Raw genomic sequence first — 12,032 nt, forward strand, 5'->3', positions numbered from 1 at the left:
CCCCCAATATGCAGGTTAGCGCCTTACATCGCTGCACAGCCGCTATTGGGAAATGTGAAGCACACTGTAAAGCTCTTTGGGAAGTCTTGACTTGAAAAGCGTTATATAAATGCAAATCATTTCATTTCATTTCGCTAATCTGATTTTCTCACTCCAGTCTAACTTGAACAGTATGGAGCGAGAACTGCGTTGTCCCGTGTGCCACGATATGGTAAAGCAGCCCATCCTGCTGCCGTGCCAGCACAGCGTGTGCCTGCTGTGTGCGGCTGACGTCCTGGTACAAAGTGGCTTCCCTCCACCTGACCTCCCCCCGGAGCCACGCTCGCCGGCCTCGACACCCAACAATCGCTCACCGCGCCAGCCCCGCAGACCTGCTCCCAGGACCCCCGACCACCTGGAGCGGGTCCTCAGAACCGGTAAGTGAGGACCAAGGTGCGATTGAGTTCTAGCACCCAATGTGTGTGATGGTGATGTCAGGGAGTGAAGTAATTGTAGAAATCAGGGGTTGGGAAGCTTTTTGACTCAAAGAGCCATGAAAGCAGCATTTTCTTTTTTTTTTTTTCTTGCTTCGCCTGTGCCCGCTCCTTTGGCGCCAACTGCCTCGGACTCTGATTGGCTCTCTTTCCCTATTTAAATCCACTGCTATCCGTCCCCTTTTGTCAGTCCGTCTACGAACCTCAGTTAACACTAGGCAAGCCTTTTTGCAATTCTGACTCCCACATGTAATTTGCTCATGTCTGTCCCCCGGCTTCGACCCGTTTTTGATCCTGACCACGTCTACTCTCCCGTCCCGGCTTTTGACCTTTTTTGTCCCTGACCACGTCTACTCCCCTTTCCTGGCTTACAACTCGCTACCGACCAAGTTTTGCTGTCCTGTCCCGGCTACTGACCCGTTTGTCCGTTCCCGACACTGCCATCCATCGCTACAGAAGATCCACTTCCGCGTTCAGAGCGACCTGCTTCCCGCGTCCAGCAATCCGCGGATCGTAGACGCAACCCTTTCCATTTCTTCGAATAAAACTTGTGGGAAAAGCAACGCAAGTGGGTCCTGTCTCCGTTCTGGTCCTGGCAATACCATATATTTTAGGAGAAAATTCACCTGCCAAACACACTCTCCAAAAGCTGATTCTTCAGCTCATATTATTTTACTGTGTGACGAAAAATTATTTGATAAAATCTAGGATTATAGTTATAATGCCGGTGCCCGTGTCCCATATAAACAAATATACCACTTTAAAATTGCCTCTCGCTATTACTTAAGATCGTTGAGGCTCATTTTAACCGTCATAGAAAAAACGGGTCAGTAGCCGGGACAGAGAGAAAAAAAAGCGGTCGGGGTCGGAAGCGAGTCATAAGCCAGGAAAGGAGAGTAGACGTGGTAAGGAACAAAAAAGGTCAAAAGCCGGGACAGGAGAGAAGACGTGGCCAGAATCAAAAACGGGTCGAAAACTGGGGGACAGACAGGAGCAAAAAACAGGTTGGAGTCAGGGTCGAAAAAAAAAAGCTTCCCTAGTGTAAACTGAGGTCCGCAGACAGACTGACAACAGGGGACAGATAAGAGTGGGTTTAAATAGGGACAGAGAGCCAATCAGAGTCCGAGGCAGCTGGCGCCAAAGGAGCGGGCACAGGTGATTCACATCAGTAATCATGACACCTTCAGCACAAAGGGTGCTGGGTGAGATGGGGGGGTGGATGCTGTGTAGGCAGAGATCTGCATTTGATTAGGTGTGCGGTAGGCACACCCAATCAACTTGCTCTGTGTGCTTGGCTGGTGTTTTCAGGTGTTTACAGTGTCTTCTGTGGGTTTTCATCATAAAGTGTCTCAACAGCTTCCACCTACAGGGCGTTGATGTTACATAGTGACTGTAAACTGTTGCTGAGACTCTGCCCTATATATTTTGGACTGCACCATGCAATTACTGATTTGCTTTAGATTGGCATTTCCCAAAACGGATTACCAGATTATCTTCGAGCCAAATGTACTAATGAAAAGAGCCTGCGTGGCTCGCGAGCCTGATATAAAATTGTTAGTGTACGTTCTAAAATCCAATTCTGAAAGATAATGTCACTTGTTCCATCTGCCTTTCACACCCTTTTCCTCCTCCCCAAGCCTGCAGCACGTATCCTGGGCGGAGGCGTAGGGAGACGGCCCCACCCCCCATGCTGTTCCCTTGTCCTTCCTGTCAGGAGGATGTGGAGCTGGGGGAGCGAGGTCTAAGCGACTGTCCTCGCAACCTCACTCTGGAACGCATTGTGGAAAGGTAAATGCATGCCGAAGAAACGCTCGGGAAAGGGCCAGGCTCATCTTTTTAGCTTAGTTATCTGATATAGAATAAGGGCATAGTTTTGGCATGGACCCCACCATGCCAATATCAAGCAATCATTGTTTTGTCCCCACGATATTAGAAACCTACCCCCCTCCAAGACCAAATCCCCTTTTGGCTTTTACTCTTTTGAATTTGAATTCTGAAACAGATTTAGTTTTCACATCAATGCTTTTTAGGTTTAAAAAAATAAGTAGGCTACCCTCAAATATCACTATAAAGCCAGATATGTACATTTGACCATGAAATATTGATAATACGCCTGGCTAGCTCTGTCAATAGACCATGACACTATTAATCTCGGGGTTAAGGGTTTGAGCCCCATTTTGTGTGATGGCTTTTGAGTCGGATGATAAAGATTAGGTACTACATTTCAATAACGAAGAAAATATATCTGCGCGGGATAATTTTTCATTTCAGTGACTACATTAAAAAATTCAATGGAGATGGAAGATTTTTGAGCAATTCAAGTAAAACGTTTTACGTTCCTTGATATCTTCATGTACATGGTGATTGGTAGGAATTTCAAACTCATGTTTGAGACTTTTTGTGAATATATGCTACACTTGTGTGACTGATTACAAAATGCTAGCGCCCAACGAGGGGCTCGAGTTGAGGTTAACGCAGCACACACAAGTATTAGCATGCGCATGTTGGTGATTCTTGGTTAAATGGGCTACACTAAATTCAAATAACCGACAGCAGGCCCTAAAATGCTGATGCCCAGCGTGGGGCTCGAACCCACGACCCTGAGATTAAGAGTCTCATGCTCTACCGACTGAGCTAGCTGGGCTACATATTCACAAGAGTTTTCTCATCCCCGCTAACCTCACCATATGCTAACTACCATATGGCACCAATAGATAAACGAACCCCTGTTATTTTTCAGTCTCTGTGTGAAAGCTGGTACGATTTCAGGGTTGAGGACAATGCAGGATTCACAAGTATTAGCATGCGTATGTTGGTGATTCTTGGTGTATATGGGCTACACTAAATTTCTATGACTGCCAGCAGGCCCTAAAATGCTAACGCCCAACGTGGGGCTCAAATCCACGACCATGAGATTAAAAGTCTCATGTTCTACCGACTGAGCTAACTGGGCTTCATACCTATAGAAAGTTTTCCTATCCGTGCTAACTTCACCATATGCTAACTACCATTTGGCACCAATAGATGAACGAACCCCTGTCAATTTTCAATCTGTGTGAAAGCGGGTACGATTTCAGGGTTGAGGTTAACGCAACACTCACAAGTATTAGCATGCGCATGTTGGTGATTCTTGGTGTATATGGGCTACACAAAATTTTTGTGACTGCCAGCAGGCTCGAAAATGCTAATGCCCAACGTGGGGCTCGAACCCACGACCCTGAGATTAAGAGTCTCATGCTCTACCGACTGAGCTAGCCGGGCTACATATTCACAGGAAGTTTTCTCATCCCCGCTAACCTCACCATATGTTAACTACCATTTGGCATCAATAGATAAACGAACTCCTGTCATTTTTCAATCCCTGTGTGAAAACGGGTACAATTTCAGGGTTGAGGTTAACGCAGCACTCGCAAGTATTAGCATGCGCATGTTGGTGATTCTTGGTGTATATGGGCAACACTAAATTCATATGACCGACAGCAGGCCCTAAAATACTGACGCCCAACGTGGGGCTTGAACCCACAACCCTGAGATTAAGAGTCTCATGTTCTACCGACTGAGCTAGCCGGGCTACGTACGCATTGGAAATGTTCTTCTGCTCACTATGCTAACTACCATTTGGCACCAATAGATGAACGAACCCTTGTCAATTTTCAATCCCTGTGTGAAAGCTGATATGGTTTCAGGGTTGAGGACAATGCAGGACTCACAAGTATTCGCATGCGTTCGTTGGTGATTCTTGGTGTATATGGGCTACACTAAATTTATATGACTGACAGCAGGCCCTAAAATGCTAACGCCCAACGTGGGGCTCGAACCCACGACCCTGAGATTAAGAGTCTCATGCTCTACCGACTGAGCTAGCCGGGCTACATACACAATGGAAATGTTCTTCTGCTCACTATGCTAACTACCATTTGGCATCAATAGATGAACATACCCCTGTCATTTTTCAATGTCTGTGTGAAAGCGGGTATGATTTCAGGGTTGAGGTTAACGCAGCACTCGCAAGTATTAGCATGTGCATGTTGGTGATTCTTGGTGTATATGGGCTACACTAAATTTCTATGACTGCCAGCAGGCCCTAAAATGCTAACGCCCAACGTGGGGCTCAAATCCACGACCATGAGATTAAAAGTCTCATGCTCTACCGACTGAGCTAACCGGGCTTCATACCTATAGAAAGTTTTCCTATCCGTGCTAACTTCACCATATGCTAACTACCATTTGGCACCAATAGATGAACGAACCCCTGTCAATTTTCAATCTGTGTGAAAGCGGGTACGATTTCAGGGTTGAGGTTAACGCAACACTCACAAGTATTAGGATGCGCATGTTGGTGATTCTTGGTGTATATGGGCTACACAAAATTTTTGTGACTGCCAGCAGGCTCGAACATGCTAATGCCCAACGTGGGGCTCGAACCCACGACCCTGAGATTAAGAGTCTCATGCTCTACCGACTGAGCTAGCCGGGCTACATATTCACAGGAAGTTTTCTCATCCCCGCTAACCTCACCATATGTTAACTACCATTTGGCATCAATAGATAAACGAACTCCTGTCATTTTTCAATCCCTGTGTGAAAACGGGTACAATTTCAGGGTTGAGGTTAACGCAGCACTCGCAAGTATTAGAATGCGCATGTTGGTGATTCTTGGTGTATATGGGCAACACTAAATTCATATGACCGACAGCAGGCCCTAAAATACTGACGCCCAACGTGGGGCTTGAACCCACAACCCTGAGATTAAGAGTCTCATGTTCTACCGACTGAGCTAGCCGGGCTACGTACGCATTGGAAATGTTCTTCTGCTCACTATGCTAACTACCATTTGGCATCAATAGATAAACGAACCCCTGTTATTTTTCAATCTCTGTGTGAAAGCTGATATGATTTCAGGGTTGAGGACAATGCAGGACTCACAAGTATTTGCATGCGTTCGTTGGTGATTCTTGGTGTATATGGGCTACACTAAATTTATATGACTGACAGCAGGCCCTAAAATGCTTACGCCCAACGTGGGGCTCGAACCCACGACCCTGAGATTAAGAGTCTCATGCTCTACCGACTGAGCTAGCCGGGCTACATACACAATGGAAATGTTCTTCTGCTCACTATGCTAACTACCATTTGGCATCAATAGATGAACATACCCCTGTCATTTTTCAATGTCTGTGTGAAAGCGGGTATGATTTCAGGGTTGAGGTTAACGCAACACTCAGAAGTATTAGCATGCGCATGTTGGTGATTCTTGGTGTATATGCGCTACACTAAATTCATATGACCAACAGCAGGCCCTAAAATGCTGACGCCCAACGTGGGGCTTGAACCCACGACCCTGAGATTAAGAGTCTCATGCTCTACCGACTGAGCTAGCCGGGCTTCATGCCTAGCAAAAGTTTTCCTATCCGTGCTAACTTCACCATATGCTAACTACCATTTTGGCACCAATAGATGAACGAACCCCTGTCAATTTTCAATCTCTATGTGAAAGCTGGTACGATTTCAGGGTTGAGGACAATGCAGGACTCACAAGTATTAGCATGCGTATGTTGGTGATTCTTGGTGTATATGGGCTACACTAAATTTCTATGACTGCCAGCAGGCCCTAAAATGCTAACGCCCAACGTGGGGCTCAAATCCACGACCATGAGATTAAAAGTCTCATGCTCTACCGACTGAGCTAACCGGGCTTCATACCTATAGAAAGTTTTCCTATCCGTGCTAACTTCACCATATGCTAACTACCATTTGGCACCAATAGATGAACGAACCCCTGTCAATTTTCAATCTGTGTGAAAGCGGGTACGATTTCAGGGTTGAGGTTAACGCAACACTCACAAGTATTAGCATGCGCATGTTGGTGATTCTTGGTGTATATGGGCTACACAAAATTTTTGTGACTGCCAGCAGGCTCGAAAATGCTAATGCCCAACGTGGGGCTCGAACCCACGACCCTGAGATTAGGAGTCTCATGCTCTACCGACTGAGCTAGCCGGGCTACATATTCACAGGAAGTTTTCTCATCCCCGCTAACCTCACCATATGTTAACTACCATTTGGCATCAATAGATAAACGAACTCCTGTCATTTTTCAATCCCTGTGTGAAAACGGGTACAATTTCAGGGTTGAGGTTAACGCAGCACTCGCAAGTATTAGCATGCGCATGTTGGTGATTCTTGGTGTATATGGGCAACACTAAATTCATATGACCGACAGCAGGCCCTAAAATACTGACGCCCAACGTGGGGCTTGAACCCACAACCCTGAGATTAAGAGTCTCATGTTCTACCGACTGAGCTAGCCGGGCTACGTACGCATTGGAAATGTTCTTCTGCTCACTATGCTAACTACCATTTGGCATCAATAGATAAACGAACCCCTGTTATTTTTCAATCTCTGTGTGAAAGCTGATATGATTTCAGGGTTGAGGACAATGCAGGACTCACAAGTATTCGCATGCGTTCGTTGGTGATTCTTGGTGTATATGGGCTACACTAAATTTATATGACTGACAGCAGGCCCTAAAATGCTAACGCCCAACGTGGGGCTTGAACCCACGACCCTGAGATTAAGAGTCTCATGCTCTACCGACTGAGCTAGCCGGGCTACATACACAATGGAAATGTTCTTCTGCTCACTATGCTAACTACCATTTGGCATCAATAGATGAACATACCCCTGTCATTTTTCAATGTCTGTGTGAAAGCGGGTATGATTTCAGGGTTGAGGTTAACGCAGCACTCGCAAGTATTAGCATGCGCATGTTGGTGATTCTTGGTGTATATGCGCTACACTAAATTCATATGACCGACAGCAGGCCCTAAAATGCTGACGCCCAACGTGGGGCTTGAACCCACGACCCTGAGATTAAGAGTCTCATGCTCTACCGACTGAGCTAGCCGGGCTACATATCAACAGCAAGTTCTCTTATCCCCGTGAACTTCACGATATGCTAACTACCATTTGTTATCAACGGATGAACGAACCTGTTATATTTAATCTCAGTGTGAAAGCTGGTACGATTTCAGGGTTGAGGTTAACGTAGCACTTACAAGTATTAGCATGCGTATGTTGGTGATTCTTGGTGTATATGGGCTACACTAAATTTTTATGACTGCCAGCAGGCCCAAAAATGCTAGCGCCCAACGTGGGGCTCGAACCCACGACCCTGAGATTAAGAGTCTCATGCTCTACCGACTGAGCTAGACGGGCTACATACACATTGGAAATGTTCTTACCCTCGCTATGCTAACTACCATTTGGCATCAATAGATAAACGAACCCCTGTTATTTTTCAATCTCTGTGTGAAAGCTGGTAGGATTTCAGGGTTGAGGACAATGCAGGACTCACAAGTATTAGCATGCATATGTTGGTGATTCTCGGTGTATATGGGCTACACTAAATGTATATGACTGCCAGCGGGCCCTAAAATGCTAACGCCCAACGTGGGGCTCGAACCCACGACCCTGGGGTTAAGAGTCTCATGCTCTACCGACTGAGCTAGCCAGACTTCATGCTAACACCATTTGGCACCAATAGATGAACGAACCCCTGTCAATTTTCAATATCTGTGTGAAAGCGGGTACGATTTCAGAGTTGAGGTTAACGCAACACTCAGAAGTATTAGCATGCATATGTTGGTGATTTTGGTGTATATGGGCTACACTAAATGTATATGACTGACAGCAGGCCCTAAAATGCTAACGCCCAACGTGGGGCTCGAACCCACGACCGAGGGGTTAAGAGTCTCATGCTCTACCGACTGAGCTAGCCGGGCTACATATGAGCAGCAAGTTCTCTTACCCCCTTGAACTGCACGATATGCTAACTACCATTTGTTATCAACAGATCAACGAACCTGTCATATTTAATCTCAGTGTGAAAGCGGGTACGATTTCAGGGTTGAGGTTAACGTCGCACTTACAAGTATTGGCATGCGTATGTTGGTGATTCTTGGTGTATATGGGCTACACTAAATTTTTATGACTGCCAGCAGGCCCTAAAATGCTAGCGCCCAACGTGGGGCTCGAACCCACGACCCTGAGATTAAGAGTCTCATGCTCTACCGACTGAGCTAGCCGGGCTTCATAGTCATAGTAAGTTTTCCTATCCCTTCTAACTTCACCATATGCTAACTACCATTTGGCACCAAAAGAACGAACGAACCCTTGTCAATTTTCAATCTTTGTGTGAAAGCGGGTAGGATTTCAGAGTTGAGGTTAACGCAACACTCACAAGTATTAGCATGCGCATGTTGGTGATTCTTGGTGTATATGGGCTACACAAAATTTTTGTGACTGCCAGCAGGCCCAAAAATGCTAACACCCAACGTGGGGCTCGAACCCACAACCCTGAGATTAAGAGTCTCATGCTCAACCGACTGAGCTAGCCGGGCTACATATTCACAGAAATTTTTCTCATCCCCGCTAACCTCACCATATGTTAACTACCATTTGGCACCAATAGATGAACGAACCCTTGTCAATTTTCAATCCCTGTGTGAAAACGGGTACAATTTCAGGGTTGAGGTTAACGCAGCACTCACAAATATTAGCATGCGCATGTTGGTGATTCTTGGTGTATATGGGCTACACTAAATTTAAATGACTGACAGCAGGCCCTAAAATGCTAGCGCCAAACGTGTGTCTCGAACGCACGACCCTGAGATTAAGAGTCTCTTGCTCTACCAACTGAGCTAGCTGGGCTACATATTCACAGATAGCTTTCTCATCCCGGTGAACTTCACGATATGCTAACTACCATTTAAAATCAATAGATGAACGTATCCCTGTCATTTTTCAATCCCTGTGTGAAAGCGGGTACAATTTCAGGGTTGAGGTTAACGCAGCACTCACAATTATTAGCATGCGCATGTTGGTGAATCTTGGTGTATATGGGCTACACTAAATTCATATGACCGACAGCAGGCCCTAAAATGCTAGTGCCCAACGTGGGGCTCGAACCCACAACCCTAAGATTAAGAGTCTCATGTTCTACCGACTGAGCTAGCCGGGCTACGTACGCATTGGAAATGTTCTTCTGCTCACTATGCTAACTACCATTTGGCATCAATAGATAAACGAACCCCTGTTATTTTTCAATCTCTGTGTGAAAGCTGATATGATTTCAGGGTTGAGGACAATGCAGGACTCACAAGTATTCGCATGCGTTCGTTGGTGATTCTTGGTGTATATGGGCTACACTAAATTTATATGACTGACAGCAGGCCCTAAAATGCTAACGCCCAACGTGGGGCTCGAACCCACGACCCTGAGATTAAGAGTCTCATGCTCTACCGACTGAGCTAGCCAGGCTACATACACAATGGAAATGTTCTTCTGCTCACTATGCTAACTACCATTTGGCATCAATAGATGAACATACCCCTGTCATTTTTCAATGTCTGTGTGAAAGCGGGTATGATTTCAGGGTTGAGGTTAACGCAGCACTCGCAAGTATTAGCATGCGCATGTTGGTGATTCTTGGTGTATATGCGCTACACTAAATTCATATGACCGACAGCAGGCCCTAAAATACTGACGCCCATCGTGGGGCTTGAACCCACGACCCTGAGATTAAGAGTCTCATGCTCTACCGACTGAGCTAGCCGGGCTACATATCAACAGTAAGTTCTCTTATCCCCGTGAACTTCACGATATGCTAACTACCATTTGTTATCAACGGATGAACGAACCTGTTATATTTAATCTCAGTGTGAAAGCTGGAACGATTTCAGGGTTGAGGTTAACGTAGCACTTACAAGTATTAGCATGCGTATGTTGGTGATTCTTGGTGTATATGGGCTACACTAAATTTTTATGACTGCCAGCAGGCCCAAAAATGCTAGCGCCCAACGTGGGGCTCGAACCCACGACCCTGAGATTAAGAGTCTCATGCTCTACCGACTGAGCTAGACGGGCTACATACACATTGGAAATGTTCTTACCCTCGCTATGCTAACTACCATTTGGCATCACTAGATAAACGAACCCCTGTTATTTTTCAATCTCTGTGTGAAAGCTGGTAGGATTTCAGGTTTGAGGACAATGCAGGACTCACAAGTATTAGCATGCATATGTTGGTGATTCTCGGTGTATATGGGCTACACTAAATGTATATGACTGCCAGCGGGCCCTAAAATGCCAACGCCCAACGTGGGGCTCGAACCCACGACCCTGGGGTTAAGAGTCTCATGCTCTACCGACTGAGCTAGCCAGACTTCATGCTAACACCATTTGGCACCAATAGATGAACGAACCCCTGTCAATTTTCAATATCTGTGTGAAAGCGGGTACGATTTCAGAGTTGAGGTTAACGCAACACTCAGAAGTATTAGCATGCATATGTTGGTGATTTTGGTGTATATGGGCTACACTAAATGTATATGACTGACAGCAGGCCCTAAAATGCTAACGCCCAACGTGGGGCTCGAACCCACGACCGAGGGGTTAAGAGTCTCATGCTCTACCGACTGAGCTAGCCGGGCTACATATGAGCAGCAAGTTCTCTTACCCCCTTGAACTGCACGATATGCTAACTACCATTTGTTATCAACAGATCAACGAACCTGTCATATTTAATCTCAGTGTGAAAGCGGGTACGATTTCAGGGTTGAGGTTAACGTAGCACTTACAAGTATTGGCATGCGTATGTTGGTGATTCTTGGTGTATATGGGCTACACTAAATTTTTATGACTGCCAGCAGGCCCTAAAATGCTAGCGCCCAACGTGGGGCTCGAACCCACGACCCTGAGATTAAGAGTCTCATGCTCTACCGACTGAGCTAGCCGGGCTACATACACAATAGAAATGTTCTTCTGCTCACTATGCTAACTACCATTTGGCATCAATAGATGAACATACCCCTGTCATTTTTCAATGTCTGTGTGAAAGCGGGTATGATTTCAGGGTTGAGGTTAACGCAGCACTCGCAAGTATTAGCATGCGCATGTTGGTGATTCTTGGTGTGTATGCGCTACACTAAATTCATATGACCGACAGCAGGCCCTAAAATACTGGCGCCCAACGTGGGGCTTGAACCCACGACCCTGAGATTAAGAGTCTCATGCTCTACCGACTGAGCTAGCCGGGCTACATATCAACAACAAGTTCTCTTATCCCCGTGAACTTCACGATATGCTAACTACCATTTGTTATCAACGGATGAACGAACCTGTTATATTTAATCTCAGTGTGAAAGCTGGTACGATTTCAGGGTTGAGGTTAACGTAGCACTTACAAGTACTAGCATGCGTATGTTGGTGATTCTTGGTGTATATGGGCTACACTAAATTTTTATGACTGCCAGCAGGCCCAAAAATGCTAGCGCCCAACGTGGGGCTCGAACCCACGACCCTGAGATTAGGAGTCTCATGCTCTCCCGACTGAGCTAGACGGGCTACATACACATTGGAAATGTTCTTACCCTCGCTATGCTAACTACCATTTGGCATCAATAGATAAACGAACCCCTGTTATTTTTCAATCTCTGTGTGAAAGCTGGTAGGATTTCAGGGTTGAGGACAATGCAGGACTCACAAGTATTAGCATG

The 12,032-nt window shown here is 45.9% G+C and overlaps 1 protein-coding gene and 17 non-coding genes across 18 annotated transcripts in view; 1 reads left to right on the forward strand and 17 right to left on the reverse strand.

The window, feature by feature from the left end:
• The window catches only part of trim46a (tripartite motif containing 46a), a 44,464-nt gene that overhangs the window by 3,747 nt on the left and 28,685 nt on the right, over positions 1-12,032 (forward strand). Inside the window, exons 2-3 of the mRNA XM_088327428.1 lie at positions 158-416; positions 2,111-2,261. Coding sequence (XP_088183554.1) covers positions 158-416; positions 2,111-2,261 — 410 coding nt within the window. The remainder of the gene's footprint in view (positions 1-157; positions 417-2,110; positions 2,262-12,032) is intronic.
• On the reverse strand, positions 3,045-3,117 carry trnak-cuu (transfer RNA lysine (anticodon CUU)). Its single transcript has one exon. It is a non-coding gene; the product is annotated as a tRNA-Lys (tRNA).
• On the reverse strand, positions 3,662-3,734 carry trnak-cuu (transfer RNA lysine (anticodon CUU)). Its single transcript has one exon. It is a non-coding gene; the product is annotated as a tRNA-Lys (tRNA).
• trnak-cuu (transfer RNA lysine (anticodon CUU)) lies at positions 4,271-4,343 on the reverse strand. The gene has a single exon. It is a non-coding gene; the product is annotated as a tRNA-Lys (tRNA).
• On the reverse strand, positions 4,878-4,950 carry trnak-cuu (transfer RNA lysine (anticodon CUU)). The gene has a single exon. It is a non-coding gene; the product is annotated as a tRNA-Lys (tRNA).
• Positions 5,487-5,559, reverse strand: trnak-cuu (transfer RNA lysine (anticodon CUU)). The gene has a single exon. It is a non-coding gene; the product is annotated as a tRNA-Lys (tRNA).
• trnak-cuu (transfer RNA lysine (anticodon CUU)) lies at positions 5,786-5,858 on the reverse strand. Its single transcript has one exon. It is a non-coding gene; the product is annotated as a tRNA-Lys (tRNA).
• trnar-ccu (transfer RNA arginine (anticodon CCU)) lies at positions 6,405-6,477 on the reverse strand. The gene has a single exon. It is a non-coding gene; the product is annotated as a tRNA-Arg (tRNA).
• On the reverse strand, positions 7,014-7,086 carry trnak-cuu (transfer RNA lysine (anticodon CUU)). Its single transcript has one exon. It is a non-coding gene; the product is annotated as a tRNA-Lys (tRNA).
• On the reverse strand, positions 7,313-7,385 carry trnak-cuu (transfer RNA lysine (anticodon CUU)). The gene has a single exon. It is a non-coding gene; the product is annotated as a tRNA-Lys (tRNA).
• trnak-cuu (transfer RNA lysine (anticodon CUU)) lies at positions 7,620-7,692 on the reverse strand. Its single transcript has one exon. It is a non-coding gene; the product is annotated as a tRNA-Lys (tRNA).
• On the reverse strand, positions 8,493-8,565 carry trnak-cuu (transfer RNA lysine (anticodon CUU)). The gene has a single exon. It is a non-coding gene; the product is annotated as a tRNA-Lys (tRNA).
• trnak-cuu (transfer RNA lysine (anticodon CUU)) lies at positions 9,723-9,795 on the reverse strand. The gene has a single exon. It is a non-coding gene; the product is annotated as a tRNA-Lys (tRNA).
• trnak-cuu (transfer RNA lysine (anticodon CUU)) lies at positions 10,022-10,094 on the reverse strand. The gene has a single exon. It is a non-coding gene; the product is annotated as a tRNA-Lys (tRNA).
• trnak-cuu (transfer RNA lysine (anticodon CUU)) lies at positions 10,329-10,401 on the reverse strand. The gene has a single exon. It is a non-coding gene; the product is annotated as a tRNA-Lys (tRNA).
• Positions 11,202-11,274, reverse strand: trnak-cuu (transfer RNA lysine (anticodon CUU)). The gene has a single exon. It is a non-coding gene; the product is annotated as a tRNA-Lys (tRNA).
• On the reverse strand, positions 11,501-11,573 carry trnak-cuu (transfer RNA lysine (anticodon CUU)). Its single transcript has one exon. It is a non-coding gene; the product is annotated as a tRNA-Lys (tRNA).
• trnar-ccu (transfer RNA arginine (anticodon CCU)) lies at positions 11,808-11,880 on the reverse strand. The gene has a single exon. It is a non-coding gene; the product is annotated as a tRNA-Arg (tRNA).

The sequence above is a fragment of the Urocampus carinirostris genome, chromosome 2 (assembly GCF_059441175.1).
Source record: "Urocampus carinirostris isolate Australia breed hairy pipefish chromosome 2, RoL_Ucar_1.0, whole genome shotgun sequence".
NCBI classification, from domain to species: domain Eukaryota; kingdom Metazoa; phylum Chordata; class Actinopteri; order Syngnathiformes; family Syngnathidae; genus Urocampus; species Urocampus carinirostris.